Genomic DNA, 18,445 nt, shown 5'->3' on the forward strand with positions numbered 1-18,445 from the left:
GCTAAGCTACAGAGAAAGGTTGCATGCTCTGGCTCCAGCCAGGGCATTTGTGTAAATATTGCTTGATTGATTGAATTACTTCATGTGCTGCAAGAAGTACTTCCCTCAGCAACAATATAACAGAAACCACGAGTGGTCAAGGGAAATTTTCTGTTGCTTCTCTTGTTCCAATTAAAAACAACCCCAGTTCCAAAAAATTGAGACATTGTGTGAGATGTAAATAAAAACAAAATCTCACAAACCCAGATTTTTTCCACAACAGAACAAATCGAAAGTCTCTAAACATTTGATTTGTTCTCTATCTCGTCATCTACAGTACATAATACCATCAAAAGATTTTGAGAGTCTTGAGAAATAAGGGACAAGGTTGAAAATCGATGTTGGATGCTTGTGATCTTTGGCCCCTCAGGCAGCACTGTATTAAAAACTGGCACAATTCTATCACGGAAATCCCTGCTTGGGACAGGAACTCTTCCAAAAACCTCTGTCTATTAACACATTTGTCCATGTTATTCTCAAATGCAAGTAAATTGCAAGTAAATTTGAAGATGATCCAGAAATGCTGCCATCTTCTCTGAGCCAACGTCTTTTAAAATGGACTGAGACAAACTGGAAAAGGCACCATTAATGCTAGAAAGTTTTAGACAAACATGCTCCCGTGCACAGAAGTCGTCTTTCTGATTTTTGGCAAGATGCTAAACCGCATCTGTTACTCGAGCATGGCTTCATAGTAGAAGAGCCTGGGTGCTGAACTGGAGAAACTTCCTCCTGACTCATTTCTTTGTAATGAAATGTGGTGCTTTTAGAACTCACAGCTTCTTTCACAACAACATAAACACATGACCATTAACTCTGCATGTATGTGTAAAACTTCAGAAGGTCAACACGCAGATTTAAGGAAGTGAAACGTTTACCAACATGAACACACAAAATGTTTTTTGGAAAAAGGATTTAAACCATTTTCATGTTTGTGTATAAGGAACTGTGAGACAGTTGGGGGGAATACAGACGGGACCATGAGTATCTTATTTTAAATTTTGCAACGCACAAAAACTCTCAAGATGTGGTTGCTTGGCAGGTGAAATCCAATGGGAGCATTTATGCAGAGTTTACAGTGTTTTATGCAACATGCTGGCTCTTATTCTGCAAACTCTTTGTTTTCATACATGGTTCAAATGGTGTTTAGGTATTGACTTTATTCTTTTTTTACACAATGTGATCTTCTTATTCTAAACGTTCATTTGTACGTGCAAAGCGCTATACAAATACAGGCCATTTACCATATGAAGCAAGCCCGATACGTCTGAGGAGGAAGCTTTTTAGAGAGATCAGACTAAACAAAAGCTGTAAGCTGCAGGCCACAAAACCAAGATAATAACTTTCCTTAATCTTAAGGTAGGATAATCTTGATTCATCGAATGCAACTAGTGGAGACAAGGAAAAAAAATAAACAGTAAGATTAATGGGGAAACCGGTCTACACTACTTCCTGTGAAACAAGTTAAGCTTTGCGTCTCTCCACAGGCTTTGTAAAAGTTGCATCACTCCTGGCGAAACCCTCTTTTCTGGCGGGAAAGGTTTGGCTGCTCTTGTGCAGCAAATCCTGCTCTCCCAGATCGAGATCTAGTGTTGGATGCATGCACACACAAGCATAAACACTCAGAAGAGAACACAATAAAGCGATTGCCCGTACGCATTCCATGAAAAATCCCCGAACCGCACAGTGAATAGACGGATCCCAACGGCTAAAGTTTGGGGTTATTACTGTAAAGACAAGATTAAGATGAGATATTTACAACTTTCCACTTCATGCAATTGTTTGTGTTGGAATTGTAGACTGATATCTTTTTGTAGACATGCCAAGAGCATGGTTTGGGAGAGCAGTTTCCCAAACCACAAAATGATACTATCACTATGCAGGTCTTCACACCTCAGTGTAGTGCACCTAAAGCTAAAAAGGCCCTAAAGGCAACACTGAATAATTTAAAAAAGGTATTTAAATTTGCAGATCCATCTGCAAAGAATAGATTTCAATAAATACATTTAAGGACATTATAGGAGACTCTGCTTGAACATTCTTGCCCCTGTTTGGCCAACAATATTCGTAGCTTTAAATATTATATTCTCCCTGTTTCTGAATCTCACTCTTGATCTTCTGCACAAATAAACTTTTTTTGTGCATTTGCACATGTGTTGCTGTTTGTGGAATCACGGCTGGTTGAACTGCTGTTTATCTTGGCCAAGACAGCCTTGAAAATGTTTCTTCAAATGAAGAAGGCCTGAATGTCCATGGGCCTTTTGTTCCATCTGTGCCTCTTGGGTTTTCTCCAGGTTTCTTCCCACAGTGCAAAGTTAGTTTAAACGATCTTTCTCCCCATATGGAAAAGATATATATAAATCTAATAAAGTTTGTATCTGTCTTGTGTGAAACTTGTATGAAAAGCATACAAGAGTGAAAACACATACTTACTAAATCAATATATGAAAGTGGCCACTTTCATGAGTAAATCATATAAGCCTTATATGATTCACGATATGAAGTAGGCCACATCTTATGCAAGTCTTTTATAAGTTTTTACTTTTCCATATGGGTCAGCTGCCCGTCGGTGCAAGTGTAGTCTCCATGAGTCTCCAGTGGTTCATAAAACTACAATAATACTTAATTTCTAATTGAAATCAATATTGTTAAAAGCTGTAAAATAAACCTAAAGCTTTAATGAGGTAAAATGAGCACAGAATTCTCGAAGCTCTGCCAGTGCTGACATGCAGCCAGTGTGAAAACTGAATGTGTTCAAACACAGCTCACTTCAGAGTCAAACGTGGCATCACAAGTGAGACCTTTTTTTGTTTCGAGCATGTTTGAAAGCAAATGACGCACAAAACACTTCTTAGCTTCCTATTTGACTGCTTTTGTGTTATGAACCAAATCTGATAACTTTGTGTCTGAGTGTTCCCTCCATGTATGACAAACCATGTTGTGTAGTTGGTGCTCCATGTGCTCATCCACTCAATGATGCAAATACCTGAGCTATATAAGTTTTGCAAGAATTGTTTGGTTTTGCAGAAATGTGTCGTGTTAACCTGCTTTGATATGTTGTTGTTACTTTGTAGTGTAGTGCACCAAAATAGCCTAAAAACAATTTGCAGTCATGATGCAGCAGCACAGCTGTGGATGCAGATATCAGCTAGTTCCCCCCTTTTTAATATTGCTTAATAGAAGCTTAAATTACACATGCCTGAGCTTTCTCCAGGATTTCCACTTGAGCAGACACTAGTGTGCTTCTCACCCTGTGAAAGGGAAAATAGGCTCAGGTGACCTGACTTTGTTTAGGGGATGAAGATGGATGGATGTTGCAATGTTTCCATCCAGTTTTACATTAGTTGCAGAGAATCTCAGAGTCACTGCTCTTTGTCTTGCACTAGTGGGTCACCTGCACTGACTGATACAAGCTAATCCTCAGACTTTTATTTTCCCAAAAATCAGAAGACTCCAATTTATTTGATTGCAAAATCTTTCCTTTTTTGTAACATTTGCACAAAACATACATGAAAAAAAGACTCCTGCTTGGTGTCAGGAAAGCATGTGGGAAAAAAAAAAATACTCGTTAAGTTTCTTTGGCAAGAAAACCAAAAGTCAGGAGGAGTTAAGCTGTAATTGTCCTGCCACGTGCCAACATTTCCTTGTTGTTGTGCCAACTTTCACCCATTTCCAGTCAATGAGCTGAGAGAACACTTTCAGTTTCGCCTGCTCACCTGTATAAATGCACCTGTAGTTCTCCTCCTCACACCATCGCCTCCTCTGCTCTCCTGAAGAGACTCGCTCAAGCAGCCAAGCCGCAGCAAACCTACGAAGAATCAGAGACATGGCTTCCCGAGTTGCAGCTCTGCTCTTGCTGGGCGTCCTCTGCTTTAGCTTTGCATCAGGTAAGACAGAGAGAAAACAGGTGCAGACTGCATGACATCTCTCAGATTTAGACTATCACATGTATAAAACTCTTCTGCCTGTTAAACTGACATTGGTGTGTGTCCTTACAAGTCTTCTCTTGTAATTTCTCCCTGCAGGTGAGATCGCAATGGACTGCTGTCTGCAAGCTATCGACAAACGTCTGCCCTCCAAAAACATCGTGGACTACATCATTCAGGAAGCTGGGAAAGGCTGTCAAATAAGCGCTACTGTGTAAGTGTCAAACACGTGCACAACATTCATGCATATGTATTAAGTAGTGAGTGTATTTGTGCAGGGTTGCTTTCCTAAAGACCCACAGTGCCTGGTTTACCTGTATTTGCCTCATCTCACGTCATGATCTCATCTGCTTTTTCAGGTTCATTACCAACAGTGGCAGAACTCTGTGTGTCATCCACCCCAGCCAGAAACCATGGGTGAGAAATCTCATCAATATCGTGAACAAGAAAAAGCAACAGTAAATGAGGTGAGAACGAAGCGATTTCCTCACTCCATCACATGTGATTTTTAAAAGTTATTCCCTGTGCACCGGCTAATCAATGAATCTTCTGCTTTTTCTTAGATGAACAAACTCTGGGAAGGATGGATGGAGACAACCAGATCTCATAGTCTGTGATGGCAATGTTGCACTGTAGAAGCTTAAAACCTGTTAGAGCGATTACGGAGAAATCATCATTTCATCTTATTTATAATGTTGTCCTGTATAAGCTGCCATGCCTCGGCCATTGGCTCAATATATAGCTACATGTGTTTCTTCTGTTTTTTTGTGGTGACTGCGGTGAAACTGTGGTGAAACTCGAACTCTGAGACGAGCAGCTGTGGACGTCTCTTTTTTCTTTCTTCCTTTTTGTTATGAATGATCCATAGAAATAGAAAGATTTGCCTGAACTTGCCCTGGAACTGACAGCAGTGTTACAATCCTGTTTCTGTCAGTGTCTGTGAATGACTCGCATTTCTGTTTTTGCAAGAGCTTGTACAAAATCTGATGACACGGCTTGTATATATCAAACGTATTGTAGAGAGTTATCCCAAAATAAACTCGGATATTATTTTGTAAATTCTAGTTGCTGTCTTTTTATTTATGACTAAATCGTCTGTTTCTCTAACAAATCATTTAAGAAAAGAAAAACAAAAGTTGTCACGTTTTCTAATTACACACACACACACACACACACACACACACACACACACACACACACACACACACACACCAGAGAGCAACGTGGGATTCTGTATCTTGCCAAAGGAAATTTGCCATGCAATTCCAATTCCTTCTAATTAGCACATGACCTGCTCTTCCTCCTGAGCTACAGCAACGCCAAAGTAAAATTCAAAGAACTAAAAAGCCCAAACAATAAAACAGAATAAAACGATAACTGAGAGTGAATGAAAACAAACTGAGCCATATGTGCTCAGATAAAAGACGTGTGATGGTGGAGGGAACATGAGTTCCTTATCAGGGTGTATTTAGCGGTATCTCACTCTGCACCTCTGTGAGCGCGATGTGTTATCCAGCAGCCACACAGATGTTACCTGCTGATATGTGGAACTGGTGTCGTGCCAGAAGAACTATGAACACACACACACTGAAGAACTGTTAAAGTGGACCAGTTCTCCTCATTTCCGAGATCATATTTCTATACTAGAGTGAGTTTACATGATTATGATCAAAGCAAACAAAACAAACTCCTCATATACTGGGTCTTGCAGCAGAAACACGTCCTTTAAGCTGTCTTCTGATTTGCTTGTCCTTGCAAACAGAAGGTCAGAACAGCAAGCTGCTGAGTGTTCTGTGCTTACAGCCACAGCTGTGGCTAACAGCTAGGAGTAGAATAACCATCTACAATTGAGTGTTTTGGACTTTTGGAGTATTTGCACATGACCTAACCTCTTTCCCAAAAAGTAGATTCTGTTAATCTGGACGTCGGGATGAACTGAATCTAATCAGAATACTTACAGCAGGCAGCACGCTGATGGCGCATGCGCACTTACAAAGGAACCTTCTGACCAAACTTTACACAAACAACACATTGGGAAGACATGTCAGAGAGGTGGGCTGATAGGAAAAGACAACGAAAATACATAACATGAGGTGAGGTGAGAGGAAGAGAAAAAAACTCCACTCAGAGTGAGCTCCTAATGGGAGAACAGTTTGATAACAGAAAAACCCCACAAAAAGCACATGACTGTCAATACACCACAGAAACACAAGACAAGCAACAGGGACGGGTAAAAGGGTGAGAGACAGCGCATCCGGTCCTGCAGCATGTCTGCGCCGGTCCAGTCGACCTGCCATCTGACCCGGGAGGAGAAAAGCATCGAAGGCGTTTGGAAAGGGGGGTGTGAGTGTGTATCAGTGTGTTTGTGTGCGTGTCCAGAGTTCAGCTGAGACAGTGTCCTTCGCCCTGCCAGGCTAAGCAAACAGTCTTCCAGCCGACCCAGGTGGCCTTGCGTAGGATAGGAAGAAACCGTCTATCCACAGTCTGTTATCAGGGTGTTTTTGTTCAGCTCCGGCCTTGAGACCACAGCTGGCGCAAAAGCGGTAGCCGCATGAAATGCTGGTTTTTACTTTAGTGCGAACAACTCGTGTGAATTTCAAAGCTGTTCTAGCATTTAGATAAACATCTAAATGTCAGCTCGAGCTACACTTGTCATCCTTTTTTTAAATGTGATGTTGATGATGTGTGAGAGGTTAGTGGTGGTTACAGGTGTTTACCCTTCTTGTTGCTGCTTTGCTTGTGCGTACACGTCTTTTACAAAGTGTGCCTCCGACTCTCACGATGCTCGCCGCTTGAAACCAGTCTGCTCTGCATACATACTGTAGTAAGTTGGTTCACATACATAACAGTAAAATGTGGTTAATTGTTGCTTGCATTTGTGATTTCCTCATGCTTCAATGTACAGCTCTGGGCAAAAGTTCCAAGTGTGTCAGACGTCTAGAATTTTACCCCTTTAGCGAAGTATCTCATTCAAGATATTTAAATCGACTTACCACACACCTTAAAATGTTTACCAAGAAGAATCGACGTCGTTGTGTGAGGCAAATAATAACTGGAAAAGGTTATTTTTCTCTTTTTTACATGCATCTCCTTTTCTTTTTGGTTACAGTTACCATTATATTGGTTTTGCTGTTTCTGTGTAGTTTTTCAGGCCTTTGGGGTTTATTATCGTTGTGTTTATTCATGTGGCAATAAATGATCAAATAACAGCTGTTTATTTAAATGAAAATGTTTGACAACGCCACTTCCAGGAAGCTGTGCCTGACAATTTATGAAACCTTCAAATGGAAACTGGAGTTGGCCTAAAGACTCGACTGCTGTAAGTGTAAGTGATGAATGACTGGCGGTAAGCATGCTGAACATTTATGAGAATCCAGGCTGGGATTCAGAGGGTCTGAAAACAGGAAGTGCTTCCAGCTCATTTTGACCATTTGACCTGCTCGTAACAGAATCTCTGTGCTCACTTTAAAACTGTCCAGGGAGCCAAAGATCAGCAGTTCACGGCATTTCTTTTGAGTTTCCCACAAGATACATGATCTGTATAACTACAGACCACCCAAAAAGGAAACACGCTCCTGGGGGGGGGAAGCACTTACTCTGGTCAGATCTGCTACAGATGTCCTTTCATAGCAAAACTAAACGCTTCAGATTTCTGTTGACTTTCACTCTTGTCTTATCGGTAACTAAAAAACCCAAACAGTCCAATCTGAGACTTTCTCCAAACTTTACCGTAAGTGTGATTTGTAAACTGACTCAGTACTTCAGCATGCTTTAGGATTGGTTATCTTTCAGGTTTGTTTGCATTTCAACTTGGTTTCTTCCATCAGATTTCCATTTTCAGACACAATCTACCTCAGTGTTCATGTTTTGTTATCACTTCCATATCTATGAAAGCCATATCTGGTTTATCAGGAGTTAGAAAATTCCCAGGTTTAACTACAACTTGGACACAGACTGGTAATCACAGACCGCATATAAAAACATGTTGCAACAAAATGAATTTGTATTACTGTGGGGCCTTTACCTTACAATATAAAGTGAGGTGAGTGTTATTGTGATTTGGCACTACATAAACAAAACTGAACTGAATTGAACTGAAAACCATCTCAATATTTTGTGCACCAACATTTTAAGGATGGCCATCACCATCTTGGTATTTGAAACCAGATTTGACCATATTGGGATGAGAGGGTGGAGTTATTAGCTCAGTTATCAGCTAGCATTTGCAAGCCTGGTTAGTTACAGGATCGATCAACAGGACATGTTCCTGTCATGGACTCTGTTACCAAACAGTAACCAGACGTCTGACATGTGAGTGCAACAGTCAGCTGTTTGTGAGGGCTGACTGCTCTCTGGAGGATGCTGCTAAAAAGCTTCTTTCAGCTTCTCCTTATTTGCAAGGAGCACCGAAGTGGATGGATGTGCATAACTGATGCGCTTCCTGATGCAGCCCTATGAAGGAGTATTAGGGCCACATTAAGAAAAAAACTGTTGATCATTTGGAGATTGAAGGCAAAATTTAAATCATGGAGATTACAGTTGTTGTTGCCACGGCTGCTAAACCCCTTGTGAAAGCGAGTTATTGAAAGCAACTGATCATATGAGCCCATATGATCTTCACTGCCCTATGCATAGCCAAGAAAACAGTCCTCATGAACTGGAAAAATAAAAATAATCTTAATTCTAACCAATATAGAAATTATCTATTAGATTACATTAGTCTTGACACAGCCTCTGCCACCACATCAGATCAATTGCTCTGGGCCCCTTTTATCAGCTCCATCACCTAGTGGGGGTGGGGGGTCATAGTTTGGTCCCGCCTTCACTGTTGTGATTGGTGAGGGGGTAGGGACAGGCTTAGGGCGTCGGGGGGTTCCCCGGAGGCATCTTCCTTGGGGGGCTCAACCCGGGGTAGCGGTCACGTCCGGTTGAGGGCTCTGTTGGCTCTCAGGTGACTGTTTCCTCGCGGCTGCGTGCAGCGGGGCTAGGGGAGGGTCTGTGCTGACGGACGTGGGTTACTGACCTGGCAACCTGGCTGCCCCTGGGTGGGTCCGGGATGGGCGTGAGGTTCTGGGGGTGCTCCGTCTCTGGGCGGGGGCCCGGGCCGGGCCTCGGGGGCTCGGGTCCTGGTTGGTGTGTTGCCGGGGTTGTGGGCGGGTGGGTGCATGGGGGCCCGGCCCTGGAGCAGGGTGCCGCCGGTGCATCGAGCCGCCTGGGGGGCTCTTCAACTGGTGGGGGGGATGGTCACATCTGGCAGGAGCTTTCTTCTCTCAGGAACTCTCTGCAGGAGGGGGAGATACAGGAGAGGTGGAGGAAGATCTCAGCCTGGGCGTTTACCGTCTTATGTAGTCTGGAAGATGTGTGGTTGGTGGGGTGGGTGCAGTTTTCTCTGTGGTGGGGTTGGGTGGACTGTCCAGGGCTCTGTGGAGCCGGGGGGCGCTACTGCACTGGGCCCCGGTCTGATGGGCCTGGGCCCCCCTTCCCTGGCGGGTCGCGGAGGGTGGGGGTGCCTACTGGGGTCAGCGGGGGAGCTGGCCCCAGGGAGGGGTTACCTGCCCCTCCCTTCCTTCCCTCCCCATCTCCAGCTGCCTCCCTCTTCCCGCTCCTCCACAACCACCCACACATGCAGGGCCTTGGAGTGGGGGTATGTCACCAGGGTGCAGAGGAGGCTACCCCCCCCCCTGTCCCCTTCTGGCTGCCTCTGCCTCAATTTTATCCCACAACTTAGACATTCACATTATTCACACTCTCATTACACATACATATAGGATCTTGGGGGTGGGCACAATCACGGAGTCCAAATCACCATCAGGGTGTATACCTCACCCCTGACGTCGTTGCCCACCTCTCAATTTTAAATACACTTAGTCATTGAGGGCTAGCAGGAGGGACCATGCGCTTACCTGCTGCTCCTTGGCAGGTAGCTCCATGCCCTCCTGGGTTTTAATTGCACCTTAGAACACATATGCATCAACACTACAATGAGCGGGTGGAGGGAGGTTTGGAGTCTTCTCCCACCCCCATTCTCTGCGGCCTGCTGGAGCGGGGGGGCTAGTAGGAGGAGTTGGCCGTCCGACTGCGGTCTGGGGTGTGGGGCCTCCCTGCTGCTGCGGAGTCGGGGTGGTCTGCCTCTCCCCACCGCAGGGAAAAGGGTAACACCACCTGGGTCTGGGTGCAATTCCCCCCTCCAGGGGCAAGGGTACCTAGACCCGGTTTGTAGAGTACGCTTGGGGAGTGTGATTGTGTGTACAGCGTCTCTTTATGTCTGTCTCCACGTTGGTTGAGTGTGGAGTGAGTGCATATGAGAGCATGAGGGTGGGAATGGATGTTTGTGTCTGTGTGTGCCTGTATGTCTGTGTCTATATGTCAGGTTGGGTATCAGACGCCACCTCTCTGGGGACACCTCAGGCCCTCCAAGGTTTGGAGGCCTATCTCCACCCACCACCACTTCCCCTGCCGGTGGCGGACTCCCTCAGGTGTCGGTGTGTTGGTGGTTCTTTGTGTCTGGGGGTGGGCGTCCGGGTACACACCGGCTCACTCCTTGGCGGCCGCTTGTCGGGGCCTGGGGCCTGGGGCTCGCTCGGGCCCCTTTGGAGGTGGGGTGCCCCCGGCCTCTCGGCCTAGGGCTCGGTCACTCAGGCGCAGCTGGGGGCCGGCGGAGCTCACGGGCGCGTCACTGCAACCCCCCCTGGCTTCTGCTCCGCGGCTGCTGAGTGAGCCCTCATCTGGGACTCTCCTCAGCTCTTACTGGAACAGTGGCGCGGCTGCCCCTCTGTTGGTCTTCCATGGTCTCTTGTGTTCTGGGGGCCTCTGGATGTCTGGAGTTTTGATCTCCTCCATACCCGCTTCACACCCTGGAGGATGGGGCTGTGGCCCCCCCACACTCCCTAGCAGATCATTACATGGAGAAACCTTTGGAATGCAAGCATGCTGATCCACACAGGTATGCACACATGGGTATTCACAGACGCGGACTAAAGCTTTCTTGGCTGCTGCCTCAAAGCACACTGTGCGCTGTCTATCTTGCGTGCTGCACAATATCGTTTATTACTTAGTAAATACTGATATCTATGACTAGCTAGTTTATTGTGATGGTGCTTTGTTTTCTCTATTATTATGTTGCTCTTTGTTGTTTGCTGTCTCCTCTGTTTGTTTGTTTGTTTGTTTGTTTGTTTTTTCTCCATACAGGTGACCCAGGAGTTTTTTTTTTTTTTGTCTCTCTTCCCCCCCCTTCTCACCGTCTCTTCTCCCCTTGGGTTTTCTTTCTTTCTCTCCCCCTCTCTCTCTCATTCATTCCCCCTGTCCTATTTATTAAAAAAAAAAAAAAAAAAAAAAAAAAAAAATGACAAAGGATGAACTGAAGCTCTGCCATCACGTAATGTCGCATACTGCTGTTTCTGATGTCATTTAAAAAAAAAAAAAAAAAAAAAAAAAAAGAAAGCAACTGATCAACCATCTTGTGATAGAACATACATCCTCTGTATTGCACGAGCGTTCAGCCATCGATGACCTCGCATCCATCCATTACATTTCATTTTGTGCAAATCCCCTCTTGCAGGTTTGTGTTCTTCTGTCTGACCAGATGCAGCTTTCTGCACCATGGTTTCGTGCATCATGACACTGTTTATGTGCTAAAAAAAAGTTCTTCCTTGTTACTAAAACTGATTCTCGATTTCATTACAGCAGCCGTAGCAGTTTTTCTTGAAATGCCAGCTGTAACCTTCACATCTCTAAAATAAAAGAAAGTATTTGGGCCCCATTTATTCTGGACGTCTTGAGAACGCTCCATATGAAAGTGCAAAAGAGTGCGATTTCAGTGACATCTGCAGCACTTTATTTTCAGCCCATGGCTTGGATGTTTTTAATTCACACTGCAAAAAATGACATCAGTGTGGTATTAATCACTGTGAAAAAGTGGGCAAAGGTAAAAGTTTTCTGAAATGAGTATGGATGACCTCTGGCCTTGTTTAACTCTAATCTTCATGCCTACCTGCATCAATAACCGTGCATAAACTATTCTCGTAAGCATGTCTTCAAAGACACATTGCAAAAGCTAAAACATGTCCTTTCTTGTTCATGCAGGACGCAGATTTATAATGAGAGACTTTTTCCAACACAGTCCTTTCACATGGACTACTTAATGGAATCCTGCCAGAGGCTATAATTCAGGCGTATCAACTGTTTAAAAACGTTCCTGTAAGTGCTTCAGCAGGGAAAGTCCAAACACTGCACTTGCCCAATAAGGCAAACTTCCACCCAGCAGGTTACAAGAAACTGAAACTCACTGGAATGACACGTGAGAATCAGTGTTTACTCCTGTTAATGCATTAAGACGGCGGTGCAAGCAACTTCTTATTTCCTTCAACAAGTTGTTCAAAAGTAAGAGGTCATCAGTCTGTCACAATTGTTCTAAGTTCCTCAATACTATAAGGGGGGAAGAGAAAGCTGCTCTTTACAGACACCACATTCAGCTGCAGCGGTATCTGTTTCACTGGAAGTACAGCTCTTCCATGGAGGTATCATTTACGCAGGAACAGATCAACGAGGAAGTTTACAACAAAGTGTTGTAATAATGGGAATCTTTATTCTTATCGCAGGTCCTGATTTGATTGTTTCTGGTCAGACAAGTCTACAGCTGAAAAGTCAAATAGACCCTGAGGGTACTTCACCTCAGGTTTGAAGAAAGCTGTGTTACAGGAGGCTAAAGCGCTCTCTGCTCAGAGCACTGTTTCTTATCTCAAAGTTGCTTGTTTTCTGTATTCCAGCTAAGCTATGCTGAAGGACATGCATGTTTATTTAAAATAACAAAAACCATCCATGCATCAGTTTCACACATATCAGCTCAGTTTGAGGCTTCCAGTTAATCTAAACTCGTGTTTTTGGACTTTGGGAGGAAGCCAGATTAGCTTCACAGAAATGGGGAGAGCATGCAAACTCCACACAGAGATGCCCCAGATGGGATTTAAACCAAAGCCCTTCTTGCTGTAAGAATACAGAAATGTGCTCAGTGCCAACCTGACACTAAGTTTACTCTATTCCACAGTCACCAGTCAATCCACTGGAGCACCTTTGAGATGGAATTGGAGATTATCATCATGAACGTGCAGCAGACAAATCTGCAGTCACTGTGGGACGCTATGATGTCAAAGTGGAATAAATTCTCTGAATCCTGGAAGCCACGAATAATTAAACTGTCTGGTTAGATTAAACCACACTGAGGAAACCGTTGCTGTGAACTGGCACTAAAACAGATAGAACTGAATTAAAAGTCAGACAACATTTGAAAAAGAGACGTCCCAACAGCCCTCTTTTCATTTCTCTTCTGCTCAACATTGGTCTGCTCCCTTTACTGGGAAGGAACACTTCCATACATAATTCAAAAAATTATTGTTGCACAAAAACCCACAATTTCTCAGAGACAGTTGGGATTTTGGAAACATCATCAGGACATCAGTTTGTGCCACATTAATGTGAGGTGCTATAGCGTAAGTGCGACAGGCTGGTGACCTCTGGGAGGCCAAGAGGATGCACAAGTCTCCCTAACCAGAGGATTGATGTCCCAGTAGTTTTCATGTACAGGCAGTGCACTTTGGGAAACAAATGTGAAAATTTAAATTGAAGGTTACATAAGAAAATGTGCAAAGGATTTGGTTCCAGTCTGTAAACATGTTTTTAAATGCGTGAAGTTGGGCATTTTACAGCGAGGGTCTGTGGAGGTTGACTTCCTTTAGGAGCCAGCGTCCCATGATTACTGCAGCTTTTTGACGTCGGTGTTAGCTTTGTTTTACAGCACAGGAGTTGCCACTTTGGTCCTCTGCACATGTAGTGCTGTTTGTAGATGATGTGACATCAGTTAAATCGATAAGTTGAAATAGATCGTTAGTGAAACAGGCTCTCTACGCTCGTCTACACGAGGCATTTTATAGAGCATATTGCAGCCGTGTCAGTTTATTTTATTTGAAACAACTTTAATCGACTTTAAACTTTAAACACATTTTGACTTTATTCTCAAAATGAACAACAACGGTTCTATTTTTCAAATATAAATGTGGCCCTGGTACTCCTTCAGGCAGAATTATTATTTATTTTTTTAAAGTGCAACAAGCACGACTACATCTCATTCAACCAGATCTGCAAGTACAACCTCTGCCCTGCGATTGCTAGGAAACACCCCACAGACACCTGCTTCATGGTAGAATTGAACTCAGGACCTTCTTGCTGTGAGGCAGCAGTGCTAACCACTGTGCCACTATTCAGTTCTTGGTCCTTGCAGTGTCTGAGCTGCCATATCCATGAATTACTAACCATTTTTAGAACTTAATAGAAGTAAATTAAATGTCCTGCCTTATTTTTAAAGTTGAGCTTTTATTTCACTTGTGTCCACACCCTGTGCTTCATAGGTTTGCTTTAAGCTATGCCTTATCTAGTTGTACGTGAGCCCAAGTCCACTGGATTCAGCACACAGCGATACAAGTCAAATCCTTTAGTTGTTTCTAATCTATATGACCGAAGCATTTAACTGTACTATATTTGCTCTTGTTACTTTAATATCTCCATAGAAGCTGTTAAACAATATGGGAAATGTCAGTGGACACTGTGACTGAGAATACAGTCCAATGTGGTCCAGTGGGGCTCCCAAAAGCAGACTACAGCTATTTATTTATTTATTTTTATCAATTTTTAAAGTCAGTGCAAGAGTCACATGTTTGTGTCTGCAGGGTTTCTCTCCTGTCACTCCAGCTGCCCCCCACAGTCCAAACACATGCACTGGTTCGGTAAACTAGTGGGTGTGACTGGCTGTTTGTCTTAGACTTCGACTTCTCCACCTGCGCAGACCTGAGTTGGATAAGTGGAAGAAAATGGACGGATGCTACAAACTCCTGGGGTTTGATCAAATGTGTGCTTAATGTTATGTCTGATTAATTTCATCTTGTTATCGTCAACAGACAGTGCCAAGAAACAGCTGTTAAAGCTAAATAAAAGAGGGGATTTTTCTTTGATTAAGAGGGAAGGGTTTAGGAGAAGTAGAAACAGGAAGAACAAAGTGGGATGATGAAAAGTGAAAGTTTGAACAGGCCGGTTGCATAGTGCACGGTTCCTATATAAGGAGTGCTGCAGCAGCAGTCCCCTCACTTCCTTTGCCACAGTAGTTGTTGAAGGGAAGAACAGGCTCTGCATCAGCGCATCTGTCTCCAGAGAAACCAAAAGGCAACTCTTCCTGCAAGACCAGACATGGCTCCAAGGGGTGATGGCAGACTCTTCCTCTCCATCCTTTTCATCGCTTGTTACTGCACAGGTGAGTTTCTCCCAGGCATCCTCCGGTGCCAAATCTTTTTATTTTCTATTCATGCATTTTCATCTCAGGCAGAAATATGAAATGAATCACTGCAAAAACATGTCTGTAGGCTTAAAGGGATGCAATGTATCTTTAAAAAATAATCACTTGAAATGACAAATAGAGAAAGCAGTAATCCTAAATATACATCTGTGGTTCTGTAGAATTTGAGTTTTACGTTTGCAGAGATTCCTGACAAATGCATCTCCAATTGTTTCTGCTAGATTTACAATTTATGAATCATTAAAGAGCTGAACAAAAGAGGACAGCAAAGTCTCGTGCAGGATGTAGAGATGAGGGTGACATCCAGTAAAAATATAGTAAAATGATGAGCAGAATATTAAGTAAATGTGAAAATTAACTATAAATATGCTGATAAGCATTGTTTATCAGTGCAATGGCAAAGGTGTGGCAGTGGCATTCCCCTCGCCTTGGTGCATTCTTTGTTGTAGGTGAAAGCTAAAGTTCAACTGTGGAAAATCCCTGTCCAGTGACAAAAGCGTGCCATGCCCCTGGGCGTGTTCGTCACTCTGGGGACTGCATCCTAATAACTACTAATAAGTTGCACGCATGTAGTGCTGAACAAACCTTTCCTGGAAATATGTTCTTTAAATATATAAAAGTAGTAATGATGAAAAATGATGCAACTAAAAAGAAAAATCTTAAAAACTATGAATGAAAAGAGGCAAATATACGAACCTGATATGTAACCTGACGCTTAAAAAACTATAACAGCTGTTTTCCTGTAAAACCTCACAGCTCAGCTGGACTGAACCTACGTCACCTTATCCTTCACAAACATGACCTCAGAGACAGAGCATGTGTTCGTGGTTTCGTTTTGGAGCGTCACCTTTTGCTGACACGGTCTTCTTTGTGTTTCAGTGACGCTGGCACAGGTGCCCGTTGACTGCTGCTTGAGTGTGGCAAAAAAACCTATCGGGAAAGGTGTCGTCGCAAACTACCACCATCAGGTCCAGGGACAAGGCTGCGCTATTGATGCCACAATGTAAGTTCTGATGAGGTGCAGTGGATTATGTATGTAAGGGATCAGGATATAGAGACATGCTGCTATCACAAGCTCATTTTGACCTGAGTGATTTGTGTTCTGGCAGATTTCTGTCCAGAGGTGGCCGGACAATGTGCGCCCCCGTTGATGAAAAGTGGGTGGAAGGTCTGAAACGCCACGTGGATCAGCTGAGGAAATTCTGCAAGAAACAAAACTACACGGTACGTTCACTCTACTCTGCTTCTCAGCAAGATAAACTCTTTAGATGTTTTTAAACGAGATGGTGACCCTACTTAAGCGAAATACACTTGATTTGAAGGAATAGTGCCGCTTTTTAGGAATGTAAGCTGCAGTTTTAAGAAGACTGCTTATGTGCGCTGAACAGGTACTCCCAGAAAATCATCACATCAGTCCCACTGTGTGAAACTTATCTTCAGGCAAAGTTAAAACCAAGCAGTGAATTTAAAAGTCCAAAGGTCCAAATTTTAAATCAAATCAAAGTCTTTTTAATATTAAAACACCAGAACTTACACCCACCACCTCCTAACATGGACTTTCTACATCAGTAAGATGTTAGTTTAATCTCCTGCTTCATCTCCAATTCGTCTCCTTTTGCTTTCTTGGGTTAATGTTTTGTCTGTGACGAGCTTCTGGATATTTTTGGGGGGATGGTGCCTGAAACATCTGGATTTCAATTGTTTTTACATCACTGAACAGAGGTCACTTTAGGCCTGAAGGTTTAGACACTGAGGTTAGAAGTCAGGCCAAGATGAGTGTTATGGATAAAAAATAACCCTTAAACAGATGTTTATTATTTAAAATTGACACCAGTGCACATTTCACATGCACTTATTCTTATTTTACAATATAACATTTACTAAGCAATACAATAAATAAATAATAACATGTCTTCAAATAAAAACACCAGAAAAAGCTGCAACGTATTAAATAGTGAGATTTAGAAATGTTAGATCATATATATTTGGACTTTATGCTGTCGTGGCATCATCAGTTAAACTCCTCACAGACTTTAACCAAAGCAGCCACATGTTTCAAGCCTCATTTAATTTCAAGTGTTTTGAGGCCAATGAACTGTTAAACCGCTAATCCTGATACTGGTCATGTGGTGGTGCTCACCTCTCACCTTCAGCTGTTTGCTAGGTGCACATTGTTACCCTCTGTGTTGCTTTTGTGATAGATAGTTGGTTATTTTTAGAACACTCTCTTTTATTCCTCGCTAGTGACCCGTACGTTTTTATCTTAGAAAGCACAAGTCGAGACACAAGCTGCAATCACTTAATCGCTGTTCTTGCACTCGACTGGATTACACAAGAGTCCCCTGTTACTGTGTCATTAGGCACCATGCTTGACAAAACAGGAAGTTAAAGCCGTGGTGAAAATAATGACCTTGGGGTTTCTGAACATTTGTATTCCTACAGGGCAAACGCTGCACTGGAGTGAAACCCTAGTGAATCAAACGTTGACCCTTCAGCCAGAGCAGTGGTTCCAAGTCAGCGAGGAGAAAGATGGGATCGACCACAACATGAATAAATTAAGAATTTAAGCTTAATATGAAAATGATCAGCTATTTTTCTGCCTACTAAAACAATATCTTGCCTTTTTTATGTAACTATCAATTTTATGAAAGACAAAATATTTTGAAGGACGTTATGTTTTGTATTCTGTGTGTTTTGTTTTAGAAGTAAAGGGTCTGTGAAAAAACTGAAAATGTGATTGTTTGTTTAGTGTCTGGTTCGCTAAGCAACTTAAAACTCAGGAACAAGCAGTTTGTTGGTCATATGGATTTATGTGAGTGTTGATATTATCAAAATAAAGCTTCCCCCCCAAAAAATCCAAATCGTGCCTGTGTTCTTTGTCGATGATGCTCTACTCTCTGTTAAGACTGAAAATGAGTAAATGACCTTCACTACAATGCTATAATTCATCTTAATGTAGGTATATATTCAGACCCTGGCTTATTTAGCTTTACAATAGGGGCTGAACCCATGTTCATAGATGTGTTCATAGACATCTGTGTGGAAAATATTTGCCCCTTCTTTATTTCTTTGCATATTTGTCATATTAACATGTTTCAGATCATCAAAGAAATGCTATTTTTGCACTAAAGTGTTTGGATGACTG

At 42.9% G+C, this 18,445-nt stretch overlaps 2 protein-coding genes across 2 annotated transcripts; both read left to right on the forward strand.

Moving 5' to 3' along the window:
- Nucleotides 1-3,777: 3,777 nt before the first annotated feature.
- LOC147318040 (C-C motif chemokine 21-like) lies at nucleotides 3,778-5,012 on the forward strand. The gene is made up of 4 exons (XM_086313009.1): nucleotides 3,778-3,923; nucleotides 4,062-4,176; nucleotides 4,322-4,429; nucleotides 4,526-5,012. Exons 1-3 carry the CDS (start codon nucleotides 3,863-3,865, stop codon nucleotides 4,422-4,424), a joined length of 279 nt encoding a protein of 92 aa, XP_086169135.1. The 5' UTR covers nucleotides 3,778-3,862; the 3' UTR covers nucleotides 4,425-4,429; nucleotides 4,526-5,012.
- Nucleotides 5,013-15,086: 10,074 nt separating this feature from the next.
- ccl19a.1 (chemokine (C-C motif) ligand 19a, tandem duplicate 1) lies at nucleotides 15,087-18,155 on the forward strand. Its single transcript, XM_086313010.1, has 4 exons — nucleotides 15,087-15,258; nucleotides 16,180-16,303; nucleotides 16,410-16,524; nucleotides 17,743-18,155. The coding sequence occupies exons 1-4, from the start codon at nucleotides 15,195-15,197 to the stop codon at nucleotides 17,770-17,772; spliced, it is 333 nt and encodes a 110-aa protein (XP_086169136.1). The 5' UTR covers nucleotides 15,087-15,194; the 3' UTR covers nucleotides 17,773-18,155.
- Nucleotides 18,156-18,445: the final 290 nt, after the last annotated feature.

Source organism: Aulonocara sp. 'chitande type north' Nkhata Bay, linkage group LG12 (assembly GCF_057382095.1).
Source record: "Aulonocara sp. 'chitande type north' Nkhata Bay isolate Kocher_YH1m ecotype deep benthic linkage group LG12, A_spYH_male_GT1.1, whole genome shotgun sequence".
NCBI classification, from domain to species: domain Eukaryota; kingdom Metazoa; phylum Chordata; class Actinopteri; order Cichliformes; family Cichlidae; genus Aulonocara; species Aulonocara sp. 'chitande type north' Nkhata Bay.